Genomic DNA, 16,105 nt, shown 5'->3' with positions numbered 1-16,105 from the left:
TTGGGTTATTTCTATTTCTTTTCGTCTCTCTCCTCATTCCCTTTCCGTTTCTCCTCGACCGACCTTTGTTTTTTCTTTCCCTCCTTTCAGTTTCTCCCCCGACGTTCTAAGCGAAGCAACGAAACGAATGAAGCCGATAGATCAACTCCCCGAAGCAACGCCCCGGAATGCCTTCATCATTTCAGGTGAGTTATGCTCATTTTTCTGTCATTTTCTTTGCATGAATGCTGAAATGGAATAATAGTTTAGGGTTTTAGCGTTTTTGGGGGTGGATGAATGGTTTAAGGTTTAATATGCATCTGTCGCCTGCGAAAAATGCATTTGTCGCCTGCGAAAAATGCATCTGTCGCCTGCGAAATATGCATCTGTCGCCTGCGAAAAATGCATCTGTCGCCTGCAAAAAATGCATCTGTCGCCTGCGAAAAATGCATATGTCGTCTGCGAAAATACATTTTTCGCCTGTCGGAGTTCACAACCTTCATTGTTTGCGCGATTCTACTCGGAATCCTAGTTACTTTGATCATACACTTTTATTTCTAACTTTTAGATTTAGAATCTCATGAAATTTTCTGAAATCTGCCCGTGAATAATACAACAAATCTAGTTATTAAGGGTTGAAGTTTTAAAACTGTAATGCAGGTTCTCAGTTATTAAGGAAATATGCATTCATCACAAATGACTTATATTGCAACAACTTGTTGCTTGGTGATTACACTGTTGGTTTCTACTTAATTAGTCTTGACACATATATTATGCTGGAGGGAACCAAAGGAACAAAATGCTATATTGGTTATCATTCTCATGGATCCTTTATATGTTGTTGTATCCTACACTTGTTTGTTACAATTTACATGGAGCGGTTCTTATTTTACTTTTCTTGAATAAATCAAGGAATGCTATGAAACTTTGGTAAGTATAGTATCAAACATTTTTAAGGGTTTTGTAATTCCAATGGGAGATTATTCTGTTGTTGTTATAAATGCAGATGATTGCTAAGTTTATGGCGTTGATGTATAACTATTTGGAACATATCCTTGAGAAAGAACATAGTTCCAGATGGGGTAAAAGGAAGAGAAATTCACCACTCGTTTCCAATGATTCTCTTTCAGGTGGGTAAAACTTGTTATTTTGGGTGTAGTTTTTGAAGATTTTATTTCCTCTGTTTCAAACATGTGGTTCTTTTTATACTAATTGCAGCCCCATACAGTTCGGTTGAATAACCAATCGCTAAAGCTTCTAAAGTAGTGGACATGGCAGTTTGTATGTTCAATCTTGATGATAGTTCTTCAAAGAATGGGAATATATCCGAGTTGGATTAACTGGACATTCACTATTATCTTAAACGTTTCAGTCTCACTTGCCTTGTATTCTCTTGTGATCTTTTACCATGTGTTTGATAAAGAATTGAAACCACATAGCCCTCTAACGAAATTTTGTGCATCAAGGGAATTGTCTTCTTCTGTTTCTGGCAGGTAATATTCTAACCTTCCGTTTGAATATGGATTCAAATAATTATATTTGTGAATCATTCAATCTATTGTGTACAAACAAAACAGGGGATTGTGTTTGAGATTCTAGTTGCCATGGGGTAATAAAATCCCATCATATTTGGATTGATGTGGAGCAAATTGAAGAGGCGTATCAGAATGTGTTGGTGTGTCTGGAGATGGGTTTTTTCGCCATTATTCAGCAGTACACTTACAGTGTCGACCCCTACAGAATTGGTGTTGTATCATCTTCATCGTCAATCAAGGAGAAGAAGAAAGTCAAGTAGTTTCATCTCGTTTGTATTCTGTCGTGGGAAGATGATGAATAATGTCAACTTTGTTCTATTTTTGTTAATTATGTTGTGGGATGTAACTTGTGTTTGTCTTTGATTTTATTAAGATCTTGAGATTTTTGTTAAAATAAATTATCAAATAAATAAAACATATATTATATCATTTGAGTAAGTTACCAAAAAATAGAGACATATTAAGTTTAATTTATGTTAAATGATGATTATATTAAAAAAAGTTCCTCTATGCCTTTTGTAGCGAGTATGAAGACAAAAGAATCAATCATAAATCCAAAAGAAAAAAGATGCATCCAAATTCTTCTACTGTGTTCTACTCATTTCATATTGTTTCAATCATATTTTTCTTTTAAACATCTTTGACGAGTTTATTTAATACCTTTTACAATATTCCAGTGTAGGAACAAAAACAAAAGGTGTCTGTCCTGTTTTACTAAGTAGTTTACTATCACAAAGACTCAGCTATCGTCAAGCTAGTTTCCATCATAGATTAAAATCCAGATTTATCTGATTTGAAAGGAGAAGTGAGTCAACACATAATGTAACAATTGTAGAATGACTGAACTTATAGAGTATTAGATGAATTGTGAACCTTTATGGAGCTAGTTCAACTGACAAGATTTCTCTAAGCAATGTACGTAGAAGAGACATAGATCCAATATACACACACATATATATATATATATAATTTTCAGTGATCAACTAAGATATTATTATCACCAAATGATAAGAAAGAAATAACAAATTTTAAGTATAAATGCACCCAATTCTCACGAGCAAAAACCTTTATCTTTCACGAGGATTTACTAGCTGCGAGAAAACAACACTTGTCGCCACATCTTCCTCCCCATAACTCGCACCCTCCACCCTACTTGCGCTGTTGTTATCAAACGCCTCCATAGGTGGAGGATTCAATGCAATTCCTTGAATATGGTTCGTGTTGTTGTCTTTCGGTTCTGTCAGAGCCGATGAAGATTCCTCAAGCTAGAGAGCGTACTCCAAATTCCACAAAACATCTCCAATTGACGGCCTGTCAACCCCATGCTCCTCTAGACATTTCTCCCCCATATCACTGTACTTCTTCAGGGAAGCAGGGTTCACTTTCCTTGAAAAAAACAAAGAAAAAAAATGATACTTTATCTTACAAAACACAAAGGACAATAACATTTTACTTTATTTTTTGCTCAACAACAAGAACTCAACACATGTAAATGCAATTTTCGTAGGCGCAAATGCGTAATTTTCGCAGGCGACAGATGCGCAATTTTCGCAGGTGACAGATGCGCAATTTTCGCAGGTGACAGATGCGCAATTTTCGCAGGCGACAGATGCATATTCGCAGACGACAGATGCATATTCGTCTGCGACGCCTACGACAAATGCATATTAAACCCTAAACCATTCAGCCACCATTTAAAATCTTAAACCAAACCCTAAACTCTAAACCAATCTTTCGTTTCAGCATTATTGCAAGGAAAACGATGGAAAAACGGGCATAACTCACCTTAAATGATGAAGGCGTTCCGGCGTTGACCTCGGGGAGTTGATCGATCGGCTTCCTTTGTTTCGTTGTTTCGCTTGGATCGTCGGAAGAGAAACTGAAATGGGAGAAACTGAAATGAGAGAAAGGAAACCAAATGGTCGAGGAGAAACTGAAAGGGAATGAGGAGAGGGGGGAAAAGAAACATAAATAACCCAAATTTTTAATTAAGGGTAGAATTGTCTTTTACCCATGACAAAAAGGTTAATTTTACAAAATTTATTATGCCTATGCTAAATTTGGAAATAAGCCTACTATAAGGGAAATTTGTCAAAATTCCCCCGATATAAAGCCGGTAAATATAATGTTGTATATATTATATTTTTAAGACTGTTCATCAAAATTGATAAATAAATAATTCAGCCTACTTTATAATTTTTATTATATATATATATTAGTACTTTTAACTAGTATATATATATATATATATATTATTTTTTTTAATTATTATTAATATTTTATGTAAAATTTCGATTTTAATGTAAGTAATTTTTAGTGGGCCTATAAGTGAAGTAAAAATCTGTTTAATTTAAAGGCCAATCGGCCCATGTAAAGCATGTTACTACAATGAAGTAACAACAATTGTAGTGGACTATTATCCATTTATATACCTGAACACACAATTCTAGGGTTTTACTGCCGTCGCTCGTCGCCCTGAATCAACAGAGAAAGAAACAGTGAAAGAGAGACAGGATGCCGGCGGGTCACGGTCTTAGGTCGAGAACGAGGGATCTCTTCGCCAGGGCCTTCCGCAAGAAGGGTACCATCCATTTGACCACTTACCTGAGAACCTACCGCATTGGCGAATATGTCGATGTCAAGGTCAATGGAGCCATTCACAAGGGAATGCCCCACAAGTTCTACCATGGTCGTACTGGCCGCGTCTGGAACGTTACCAAGCGCGCTATCGGCGTTGAAATCAACAAACAGGTCCGCCCTTTTGTTGTCTTCCTCTATTTTCATTTGCTCATTTATAATTTGGAAATACCCTTAACTGTCTGCAATTCATTCTGCATTGGTCTGTCTGTCTGTCTGTCTGTTGAATTTAGTTAAAATCTATTAGGGTTGCATAAATATGTTTTCTTTGTTACCATTTTGCTACTTTATGATGGAGCTGGTTATCATATACTTGATTCTGAGTTTTGGGATTGTATCTATCAAAAACTAAAAGATGTGAGATTTTGTACATAAATCAGGTTGGTAACAGGATTATCAAGAAAAGGATCCATGCTCGGATAGAGCACGTGCAGCCTTCTAGATGTAATGAGGATTTCAAATTGAGGATCAAGAAGAATGACCAGTTGAAGGCTGAAGCTAAAGCAAGAGGTGAGGTCATAAGCACTAAGAGACAACCAAAAGGACCCAAACCAGGCTTCATGGTTGAGGGTGCCACCTTAGAGACCGTCACTCCTATTCCATATGATGTTGTCAATGATCTCAAGGGTGGATACTAGGTTAGGTTTCTTAGCTGGTTCTTTTTTGTATTCCATCCGATTTTCTTTCTTTGGTTGAAGACTCTTTTTGTTTATGAATCAAAGCACTGATAGTGAATTATCAAAGTTTTGTTTACACTATAGACTTGACATTCCTTGTAATTTCTCTTCTGACAAATTATCAAAGAAATTTGTATGGTCTTGTCTTTCCATGGTGATTGGGTTTGGAATTTCGATGAATACTAAATCAAACAAATATTTATTTGTTTCCAAAAGTTCTTATAATTATCTTAAAATGTTTTATTATATACATATCAAATCCTTCACATTTTGTTCATGATAAGATCACTCTAAAATCCCACTAGAATCATCTTCTAGTACCAATTGATTTGAATTTGTTTTGTAATCTTTATTTGTTTATGTTCTGAATTCTGATTAACAAAATTGACTAACTTTTTCTCTGTAAAGTCTAAAATCAAAATAACAGGGCTCACATTTTTTTATATTATATTATTAATTTTTTTTCTCCTTTAATATTAAATATATATTATATATATAATTTATTTTTCTCCTTTTTAATCTCTTATTTTCGTATTATAATATATTAATCATTTATATCTCAATTTATATTATTAAAATTAATTTTTTTTTATTTTTTTTATTTTAGGACCCAAAATTTAAATTTGGGTATGCCCCAAATTGTTTAAGACAAAGCAAGTATCCTATCTTGAGCTTGACCTTCATCACCATTAATCATAAGTCCTACACATATAAATATCTTCTCATTAGCACTCCAATTTATTTACTAAATGAAAACATGTCAAATTATAAAATTAGTACTAACCTAAGAAAACAAATGTGAGCCTGAAGCTGTTGGTGGTGCATGAAGAGAACTTGGCCATTGTTATCTATCAGATTGATAAACAACTTTATCTCTTATTATCATTCTTCACATTTAACATTTAGTTTGTCAATTTATATCCCACTTTTAATTTGTAGTCAGATTTTATAAATATTACAATCTTTATCATTTAATAAATAGATTCACAAGTGATTTTTAAAATACACTCTTAAAGTAGGTACCAAATTAAAAAATATATTATTTAATTATTTTTACATATGTGACATGTCATGTCTTTATCACTTGAAACAAAATAAAATAAAAAAAGTGTAAACATTTTTTCATTTCTCTCCATCCATCTCAAAACCATCCGTGTTCATTTCTTCTTCTTCTTATCAATCTATATCTAAAATATTTTATCTACCATTTCTTTATTTTATTTTAAAAAGAAGGATTGAATTGTTGATGTTGAGAGTTGGAATAAGAAATAAACGGGTTGATTTTGGGATGGAGAAAATTAGGGAGAGGCTTGACTTAAGAGCTAAACATAAATTCTTTAAACTTTAATATTATATATATATATATATATATATATATATATATATATATATATATATATATATATATATATATATATATATATATATATATATATATATAGGCATCAACCAATTATAATACTTAACTTTAACTTTAATTTAAAGTTTCATAATGTCCATCATGCTAAAACAGTGGCCAAATAGGACTAAACAGGAACACAAAATTAAAGTACCATTTTATAAAAGGGATCGACACTTCAAATCCTTGCTAGATGTCTATTCAAACTTCTAAGATAAACTTTAATTTTTTATTAATTACTTTTTTTTAGGTAGGGTAGTTAGCGGTCATGATCAACACCTAATTTGATTAGCCTATTAGGCTTGACATTTAAAACAAATAATTAAATACGTAGTAAGATTTGGAACGTACCCGGAATTGAAGGATGAACACACTGTCCTCCAAACTTTTATTGATGATACTTCAAATATATTACAACTGGGTGATGGTGTTAGAGAGTACAATAGAGACTTCAAGGGTCGTTTTCGCCTCCCCTTCCAACCCAACATAAACAACTATTTATAGTAAAACATTTAAACAAAAGTTAAAAACTTGAGCAGTGACTACCGGGATTCCCGGGATAAGTTTTTTCGCAAATTACGGATCTTGTCTTCTTCCTCTGCAAACAGTCCCTCCCGGGATTCCCGGGATAAGTTTTTTCCGCATCTTTCGGATCTTGTTTTTCTTTAAATTTTGAACTGGCTGGATGATGATGATCCAACGTCTTTTCTTGAAATTTTTTCAACCAAGGTGTCTTTGATTGCTTCGAAAATGTCTTCAATGGCGACATCACTTTGAGCGTCTTGGAGATAATCAGATGCCATAGTTGAATCTGATTTGTTTGATTTATTATCATCTTCAAATTTAGACATAAAGTCTTTCTTCATTTCTTCAATATATGCAGATATCATCTGACTCTTTGATAAGTTCTCTGACCTCATTCGAAATTTTTTGGAGATATAATCAAACGGGGACGGTGCTTCCGCTACTTGTCGTTTTTCTTCATACATACTTATTTACTGGTGTAGGAGGTCCATTGTCTCCTTCCCGAATCGCTCCTTTGTTTTCTGATCTATTCTCATCATTTTATCTCAAAATTTATAATGAGATGACCTAAACATACAGGGAATGCCTGTTTTGGTATAACCAAATTCAGGAATCCATTTCCAAATCCATGGAATGGAAAATTCAGTAAAAAAGAAACATGAAGCTATTATTTCAATATATAAATTAGCTTCTTGTTTTCTCAGAAGTTGGGGAGATACCTCGCTCCATTTATCAAATAGAACCTTGATTTCTTCTAGTAAAACCTTTGGGCTATGACCAAAACAGTAAAACCAGTCTATGAACCAGTGGAGAATATCTCCTCTATAGACATTTGCACATACTTTGATGAACCAGGAATGTTTATATTTATTATTCTCATAATTTAGTGCCTTAGTGAAGGCATCACAATAATCCCAATAATTAAATTTGATTGTTGTCGTCTTATTAAACGACAATTCTCTTTCTTTCATTGGGGATATTCCCCAATCTTCCAACGAAATTGTCTTTTTTATTATTATTTTGCTGAAATTATAAATTTCTTTGTTTGGCCCAGAGAAATGTGATATTTCACATGACCCACTTTGAATAAGTATTTGTTCGTAGAATATACGGGTCTTGTAAGTCCTTGATGGTGTGGATGTATTATCCAAATACCTTTGCATTATTGTCCATGGCTCATTCTTCCATTTAAGGTCCTTTTCTTCTAGGAGAAATATAATTTCTTTATATTCATTTCTCATAAATCCAATATTATTAGATTTTGATTCTTCATCTCCCAGTATTCTGGCGTACTTTGGATTGTCTTTTTGACTGTCCGTACTTTGGGATAAATCCATTGCTATCAGCTTTTGTTTACCATATTGAGATATTATCTCTGGTGCTCTGCCCCTACCTCTTCCTCTGATAGAGGAGGATCCTCTTCCTCTATTAGAGAAAGATTCATAACCCCTTCCGCTCATTCCTGTAAATTTAAAAATTCACGGGTCAAGAAACCAGGAAGATTATTATCTATCCCTTTTTTGTATTTTATTTCAAAATCAAATGGGGCTAAATGAGCTTGCCATCTGGCGAACATTTGTTTTGATACATCATGTTTAAATTTTTCTGGAACATGAATTTAGCTGCATTGCAGTCTGTTCGTATAATAAATTTTTGATTATATAAATCATCTTGGAATTTTAAAACCCATTTGACTATCTCCATAATTTCTTTGGCGACTGTCGCATAATTCTTTTGAGAATTGTTCCATTTCCCTGAATGGAACCTGACAAGATAGACCTGTTTTGTTTCTGGATCTAATTGAGTTAGTATTCCTCCAAATCCTATGTCAGAAACATCAGTCTCAATTACCTTTTCCCAATTTGGGTTACTTATCATTAAACAAGGAAGTACCTTTACTTTATTTTTAATTCTTTTAATAGCCTCTGTATGATGATTTGACAATGGTTTTGGATTCTTCTTCAGTCTTTCATATAAGATTGATATATCTTCTGTTAAATTTTTATAGTATGGAGCCACATAATTTAGGCTGCCTAAAAATCTTTGTAACTGTGTTTTATCAGTGATCATGTTAGGGATTTTTTCCGCAAATTCTATGTTTCTATTAATATGAGTAATATTTCCCTTTTCAATGATATGACCTAAAAACCTTATTCTTGTTTTGAAAAGATTCATTTTTGGTTTAGAAATTACTAATCCATTTTGAGTTATTATTGTTTTGAACATATTTAAATGTTTAAAACGAGTTTCAATTGTTTTTGAATAAACTAATATGTCATCAATGTAAACAATTATAAATGTGCTATAAGGGTTAAAGATATTATTCATAATTTTTTGAAATTCGGATGGAGCATTTTTTAATCCAAAAGGCATTACATTCCATTTATAATGTCCTATAGGGACATTGAAGGCTGTTTTATACCTGTCAGATTTTTCAATCTGAATTTGCCAATATCCTGATTTTAAATCAAACTTTGAAAATATTAAACTATCATATAGTCTATCTAACAGATCCTTTTTATTAGGAATTGGGTGCCTAATCCATTTTAATACTTTGTTTAGGGGTTTATAGTTTATTACTAACCTTGGCACGCCTCTTTCGACTTCTGAATGTTTATTTATATAGAAAGCCGTACATGACCAGGGTGATTGTGATGGACTTATTAACCCCTTCTGCAATAGTGTATCTATCTCCTTTTTGCATAATTCCATATATTCTGAATTCATTTGGCAAAGTCTTGCCTTTGTAGGAATATTCTTTTCATTAAAAGATTCCTCATATGGTAGTGAAACTATATGTTTCTTTCTATCCCAGAATGCATTAGGATGTTCATTACAAATATCTATTGAAAGTTGGTCTTTTAGCAGAGCTATTTTTTCTTGTAATTTAGGATTTTCTAGTTGTTCATCTATTGTTATTAAACTTATTTCTTGCTTTAGAAAGTATATTTGATCTTATTTTGCTTTGATATTATCATATATACTATGTAACATTTTAGTAAACGATTCCACAATAAATTCTAGAAAAATATCATGTTTCTGGAAGGTTCCTGTAATACCTTTATTATTAATTATCTTAATAGGGTAGATTGTGTTTAAAAATGGAGTTCCAAGTATGACCTGATTTGATATATCTTTAGCAAGTATAAAACTTTGAGGAATGCATTTATTATCAGTACATATATAGGCTTTTGGAAGCTTATATTGGATTTGGAGTTTATCCCCCCTACATGCCACAGGGTATGACTTGTTTTATGAAAATACCTAGTAGGGATTAGTCCTTCCTGAATAACATTTAAATCTGCTCCGCTATCAACAAGAGCAGTAAATGACCTTGTATAATGATTATCTATTAGGAGAGCTATTTTTATGTGCCATTTTTGGGATTTAACCATTTCTATTGTTGATAAAAAAATTTCTGAGAAGATATTTTCTTCAATTTCTGCTTTGTTGTCATCATATTGATTATTTTCGCTAGGTTTATCTTCAAGCTTAGTTATTCTAGACTCTTGTATAATATTCTTCTTTTTTAATATCTTAATTTCTTCCTTTAAATTATTAATTTCTTTGTAAAGATTTGTGAGGATTGTATTCTCTTCTTTGTTTTGAATCTTGTGTCTAAGTTGATTCATTACTTCACTCATAGTGTAAGATTTATTATGATTATTATAATTGAACCTCTTTTCTTCTGGCTCTTCATATTTAGAGGATGAATTTTATTCTTCAGAATTAAACTGATCTATGATCTGCATTCTTAATTTTGGGTCTTTGATGGCTTTTAGTAATTCAAAAGCATGATTTGATGTTAAAACATTAACTTTCATATCTGAAAATTGAGATATGATTCTATATAATTCTGATTTGTCAATATTTTGATCTAGGTTATTTATTTCTTTTTTAGGACAACTTAATCCTGATCGGCAAGGCTCACATTCAGAGTCTTCCGAGCTTGATTTAGAAATGTTTTCATTATCTAGGTCATGAATTTCAGAATCACTAGGTATTTAATCTGAATTAGATTTTTCAGATTCTGAGTTTTGTAGAGTTTGGATGATTAATCTTTTTGTATCTTCTGGGATTTCAAGATTATTAATTTTTTTCTTTGCCCAACATTATTTTGATGTGTGTCCAAATTTTCCACAGTTGTAGCATTTCTTTTCATTTTTGAAAATTTTTGACTTGTTTTTAACCTTTTCTTCCCTCCTTTCATGTTTTATGTCTGAGTATTTTCGGGGTGGTTTCTATATTTGTAAAATTTATTATATTTCACCCTTTTCTCTTTTCTAGATGTAGGGCTATCTATACCAAATTGTTGGCAAAATTGACCTAATTGTTGTCTTTTATTTTGACTATGTCTTTTAATTTGTTGGCTTAACCTTATTTCATTACATAAGGCTAGTCCTTCCTGTATACAAGTATCTATTAATACACCATATGTATAGTTTTCATATGGTATCATTGAATGACTCTTTTTGAGGTTTCTTCTAACCTTTCAGCGAATAGACTAGGGAGGCCGTCAATAAATTTGGATTTCCAATGCACATTACTGCATTCTGGTAGTTCCATTACTCTACTTAGAAAGGTATCTTTATACCATCTAAAATCTGAAAGTGTCTTACACCTTAGATTCTGTAATAATGTTCTAATTGTATCACTATTATCACTGAACCTTCCCGTGAAGTGTTCAATGATGTTAATTGCTAATGTATAAACTGCATGTTCAGGCTATTGTTTTCTTGTTTTACAGTGTTAAGAATAGAATCTCTATTTTCTTGAGAAAAATAATTATATATATATATATATATATATATATATATATATATTTGCTCTAATATATATATTAATGTGCTTTGCCACATATTTTCCACGCGCATGGCACTGAAATCTGAATTTACTCATTGAAATAATCTTTGGAAGATGCTTATTAATGGAAAATATAAGTTTTTTTTTTTGGAAGATTGTGTCATGAATAATCTTAATTAATTGGTTAATATTCAATCTCTCTCACTCAATCATCTTGTGTACTCCAAACATCAACGATTTGCAAAGGCCTTACTTTCGGATAAATATATTATATCAATTTTTTTCTTCTTTAATTTTCTTATTATATATTAATACATTTTAAATATTTTTATCCAAAAAAATATCAACCTCAAAATCATCGCATAACTGAATATTTTTAATTTTTTTAAAATTATAGTATTATTAGTTATTTAATCAATTAATAAAAATATATTATAAATCATTTAATATATTTTTTCTCTCAATTATATAAATATATTTTTAGATAATAGATAGTATAATTATATATTTAATATATTTATATATTTTAATTTGTTAAAATTATGATTAATATTATTTTTTATTTATTTAATTTCTTTTCATTAATTTCTCTTAATTATTAACCATCACATGCAATATTATATTTTAGTCATCTATATATATAATGATACTTAATTTTGAAAGTGTCCGGATTGTCGGGTCGAAAGCTGTGGTTAATTTGGATATATATGTGAGAGTAAATAATAAATGGGTCGGATTGTGGGTTGACCCGCCCATAAATTTAAAACGGTTAAAAATAAAATTAAAAATGCTATAGGTATGGTTCGAACTCGCAACCTAAAAAACAAGTATAACTCTTTAACCAACTAAGCTAATAACATTTTATATTTTAAATTCAACACCAAATTTGATGAACGCGGAACGTTGTAAAAATATAAGTTCAACTTTTTAACTAACAAATATATATATATATATATATAATTATGCTTAATTATGAAAGTGTCCGGATTTCCGGGTTGAGATTTGTGGTTAATTTGGATATATATGTGAGAGTTAATGGATATTTGGGTCAGATTGTGGGTTGACCCGCCCATAAACTTAAAAAGGTTAAAAATAAAAATAAAAATGCTCTCTCTCGACGACAAAACCCTAGGTGAAGTGCTAACTGTGCGATCAGCGTGCCGTGTGTGTCGCGATATGCCGTCGCGGTCGTAATCGTCATTGAAGAAACCCTCGATCGCAGTCGCAAAGAAATCACACACCATTCGTTGCCGTGCGAACTGTGTCATCTGTGCGATTTGTGCAATCTGTGTTCCGTGTGCGTCGTAATTTCATCTCTCAGTCGGAAGGGTCGTCTTTTCGCAGAATCTACTAAATCTTCTCATCGATCTTTCGGTCAAGACTAGAGTACATCAGGAAATCAAATTCAAACCTATGTGTACTGTAAAGTTGTTAAAAGCTTCGCTGACACGAATCCGTCCGTGTCGGCCACTTTAAATATGACTTTTGCAAACATTGTAGCTTCAGCAGTACGGGAAATTCACTCTTTGTCAACAGTTGGTACAAGCCCGACCAACTCTCTTAATCGGGCAATGGGTGAATCCAACACATGCTCCCCTGATCCTAAGATAGAAAATTCGAATGCAATTAACCTCCACATAAGCTCAGAAGAGAATCACACGAATATACTCTTTGAAAATTATGGGTCTCCAAAGCCAGGAGGAAATGGTGGAAATCTGACTGACGTGATCAAGAGCAATAGTAAAGATTTTATAGTCAACACGCCAGGTATGTTTTTTACTAATCCCAATAACACTCATGAGATGAATGAAAATGATAATAGAACTATTAGTGGAATACATGCTGATAGCCTAGATTGTGATAGTCTAGAAATGCTCTAGGAAAAGATAGAGTAGTTCTGGAAAATAGTCTAGGAAATAAAAATGCACAGGTCATTAACTCGGATTCTAATGGGAATCAAATTCAACTTGAGACTATTGAGATACTTGACTCAGACGAAGAAGCAGAGAAAATAATTCAGAAAGAATTGGAAAGAGAAAGAATTAATGCAGAAAATCTGGGTGAAACAGGAAAAATGCAAAGAATGGCAGCGAAAGTATTGGGTAAAGAAACAGACCCGAGGAAATGGAGGGTTGATTTTAATGAAAGGGTCAATCTGAAAGGACTTAGAAATCAGATAACGAAATTATTGATACTGGGAAAGAAAGGCCAAATCGTTTTAAGCAAAGAGAAAGGTTGATAGAGTTAACAAAGAAACTTGAACTGGAAGCAAGAATCGTTAGAACAGGGGAAGGAAGATAGAGTGGTAAGAGATTCAGAATTAAATGCTGAGAATGAAGAGGTAACAAAGAAATTTGAACTGGAAGCAAGAAGCAATACCGAAAGGTTGTGGAAAGGGAAAGTGTGGGAGAAAGCAAGAAAGGGGAAGTGGGTGAAGGAAATGAGAAAGATAAAGAAGAGGCAGCTAAATCGATTGAAACTGTACAATCTCCAATTCAAAAAAAGTTGACCAGAGAAACACAAAAATCCCAAAACAAGAAGGTAAGAAAATTAAGGAAATACAATTCCTTATAGCCCTGCTATAGGGGAAAAACAGAAAGGAAGAAAAAGTAAAGGAAAGGGAAGTAAAGCTGGAACATCTTCTTTTCATTAATGAACTTAATGAAATGGAATATTAGAGGGTTAAATGACCCTATAAAAAGAAGAGAAGTTAGAAGAATAACAGAAAAGAATGAAATCACAATATTTGGAATTATTGAAACAAAAGTCAGACAAAGTCAAATAGAGAATGTTGTCTAAGGTTGCTTCAAAGAATAATGGGAATTTATTCATAACTCTGATGGATTAAAAGTAGAATCTGGGTAGGATGGGATAAAAGAAGGGTTGAAATCAAGAATTTTTTTGAAAGCAAGCAAGTTATTTTGATAGAGGTTATCAATCTAGTGACAAGGGTAAAAATATTATTTGCTGTAGTCTATGCAAGCAACTCTGGGACAGAGAGGAAGACACTTTGGAATGATTTAAGAAGAAGCATTACGGACGACGAACCGTGGGTTATTATGGGAGATTTTAACGTTACAAGATTCAGAAATGAAAGAGAACCTGAGATAGACATAACACAAGACATGCAGGATTTCAATGAATGCATTCGAGACATAAACTGCATTGAACCGTCTTTCTCAGGTAATCTATTTTCATGGTCAACTACAAGAGGGACGGACACCATGAGAAAGAGCAGAATTGATAGAGGCCTAGTGAATGAAAAATTGGTGGAATTTTACCCAAGAAGCCAAATCCAGGTTTTGCAACCAGGTATCTCTGATCACTGCCCTTTGAAATTCTTTTAGGAAAAGGAGAAAAAACAGAAAAGACTTTTTAAGTTCTTCAACTTCTGAATGAAAGATGAAGAATTTAATAAAATCCTTAATGAAACTTGGAACATCAGAATTAATGGAACAAAGATGTTTAGAGTTTGTGAGAAACTAAGATTACTAAAAGGGAAGCTGAATAAACTAGACCGGAAAAAATATAGTGGGATTTCTAAAAGAGTAGAGGAAGCCAGAACGAAACTGGAGGAAATACAAAGCAAGGCACTAAGAGCTCCAAATCTACCTTATAACAGGGAAGAGGAAAAAGAGGCTCTTACGCGATTCAGAGACCTCTGTTCTAAAGAGGAAAGTTTTGCTAAACAAAAATCTAGAGAAAATTGGCTTTCATTAGGAGACAAGAATACTTCTTTCTTCTATAAAAAATGTTCATCAATGAATTTCAAAAATCAGGTCATAAGGCTCACAAACTCAAATGGAGATGTTTTATAGGGACAAAAGTCAGTTCATGAGGAAGCAATAAGTTTCTACAAAGAGCTGATTGGAACAGAAACTAGCACAATAATAGAGGACAACCGAAGATTGCTTCAACAGATTGTGCAAAGGAAAATCAGTGAAGAAAGTGGTAACAAATTGATTACAAGAGTCAGTATGGAAGAAGTTAGAAAAGCTGTGTTTTCGATGAAAGGGGATAAAAGCCTAGGCATAGATGGTTTCAACGCGAATTTATTTAAAGAAAACTGGGAAATAGTGGGTAAAGATGTAAGCGAAGGGGTTTTGGAATTCTTCCAAAACAGGAAAATATTGAAGCAATGGAACGTCACAGTGTTGAATTTGATTCCTAAGAATTCAATTCCGGAAAAAATTCAGGACTTTCGTCCTATTTCATGCTGCAATGTTATTTACAAAATTATTTCAAAAATTATTTCGCAACGTTTGAAAACAGTTATTGATAAACTTGTAGGATTATGGCAATCATCATTTATTCCCAAACGCTCTATTTCCCATAACATCCTACTCATGCAGAGCTTATTGAATGGATATGGCAAGAAAAACATATCGCCACGTGTGCCTTTCAAAATTGACATTAAAAAAGCTTTTGACTCGATCAGATGGGGATCAATCCACGAATTCCTCATTGCTGCAGGTTTTCCAATTATTTTCATTGATTGGATTATGCAATGTGTTTTCACTCCTCACTTTGTTGTGAGCATGAATGGTATT

The 16,105-nt window shown here is 32.7% G+C and overlaps 1 protein-coding gene and 1 pseudogene across 1 annotated transcript; both read left to right on the top strand.

The window, feature by feature from the left end:
* The first annotated feature begins 660 nt into the window (after positions 1 to 660).
* Positions 661 to 1,774, top strand: LOC124929678 (annotated as a pseudogene).
* A 2,180-nt stretch (positions 1,775 to 3,954) lies between these two features.
* On the top strand, positions 3,955 to 4,978 carry LOC124930953 (60S ribosomal protein L21-1). The gene is made up of 2 exons (XM_047471330.1): positions 3,955 to 4,265; positions 4,532 to 4,978. The coding sequence occupies exons 1-2, from the start codon at positions 4,029 to 4,031 to the stop codon at positions 4,787 to 4,789; spliced, it is 495 nt and encodes a 164-aa protein (XP_047327286.1). The 5' UTR covers positions 3,955 to 4,028; the 3' UTR covers positions 4,790 to 4,978.
* The last annotated feature ends 11,127 nt before the right edge of the window (positions 4,979 to 16,105 follow it).

Source organism: Impatiens glandulifera, chromosome 3, assembly GCF_907164915.1.
Source record: "Impatiens glandulifera chromosome 3, dImpGla2.1, whole genome shotgun sequence".
In the NCBI taxonomy this organism is placed as follows: Eukaryota; Viridiplantae; Streptophyta; class Magnoliopsida; order Ericales; family Balsaminaceae; genus Impatiens; species Impatiens glandulifera.
Note: the sequence above shows the minus strand (reverse complement) of the source record. Positions and strands in the feature narration are given on the sequence as shown.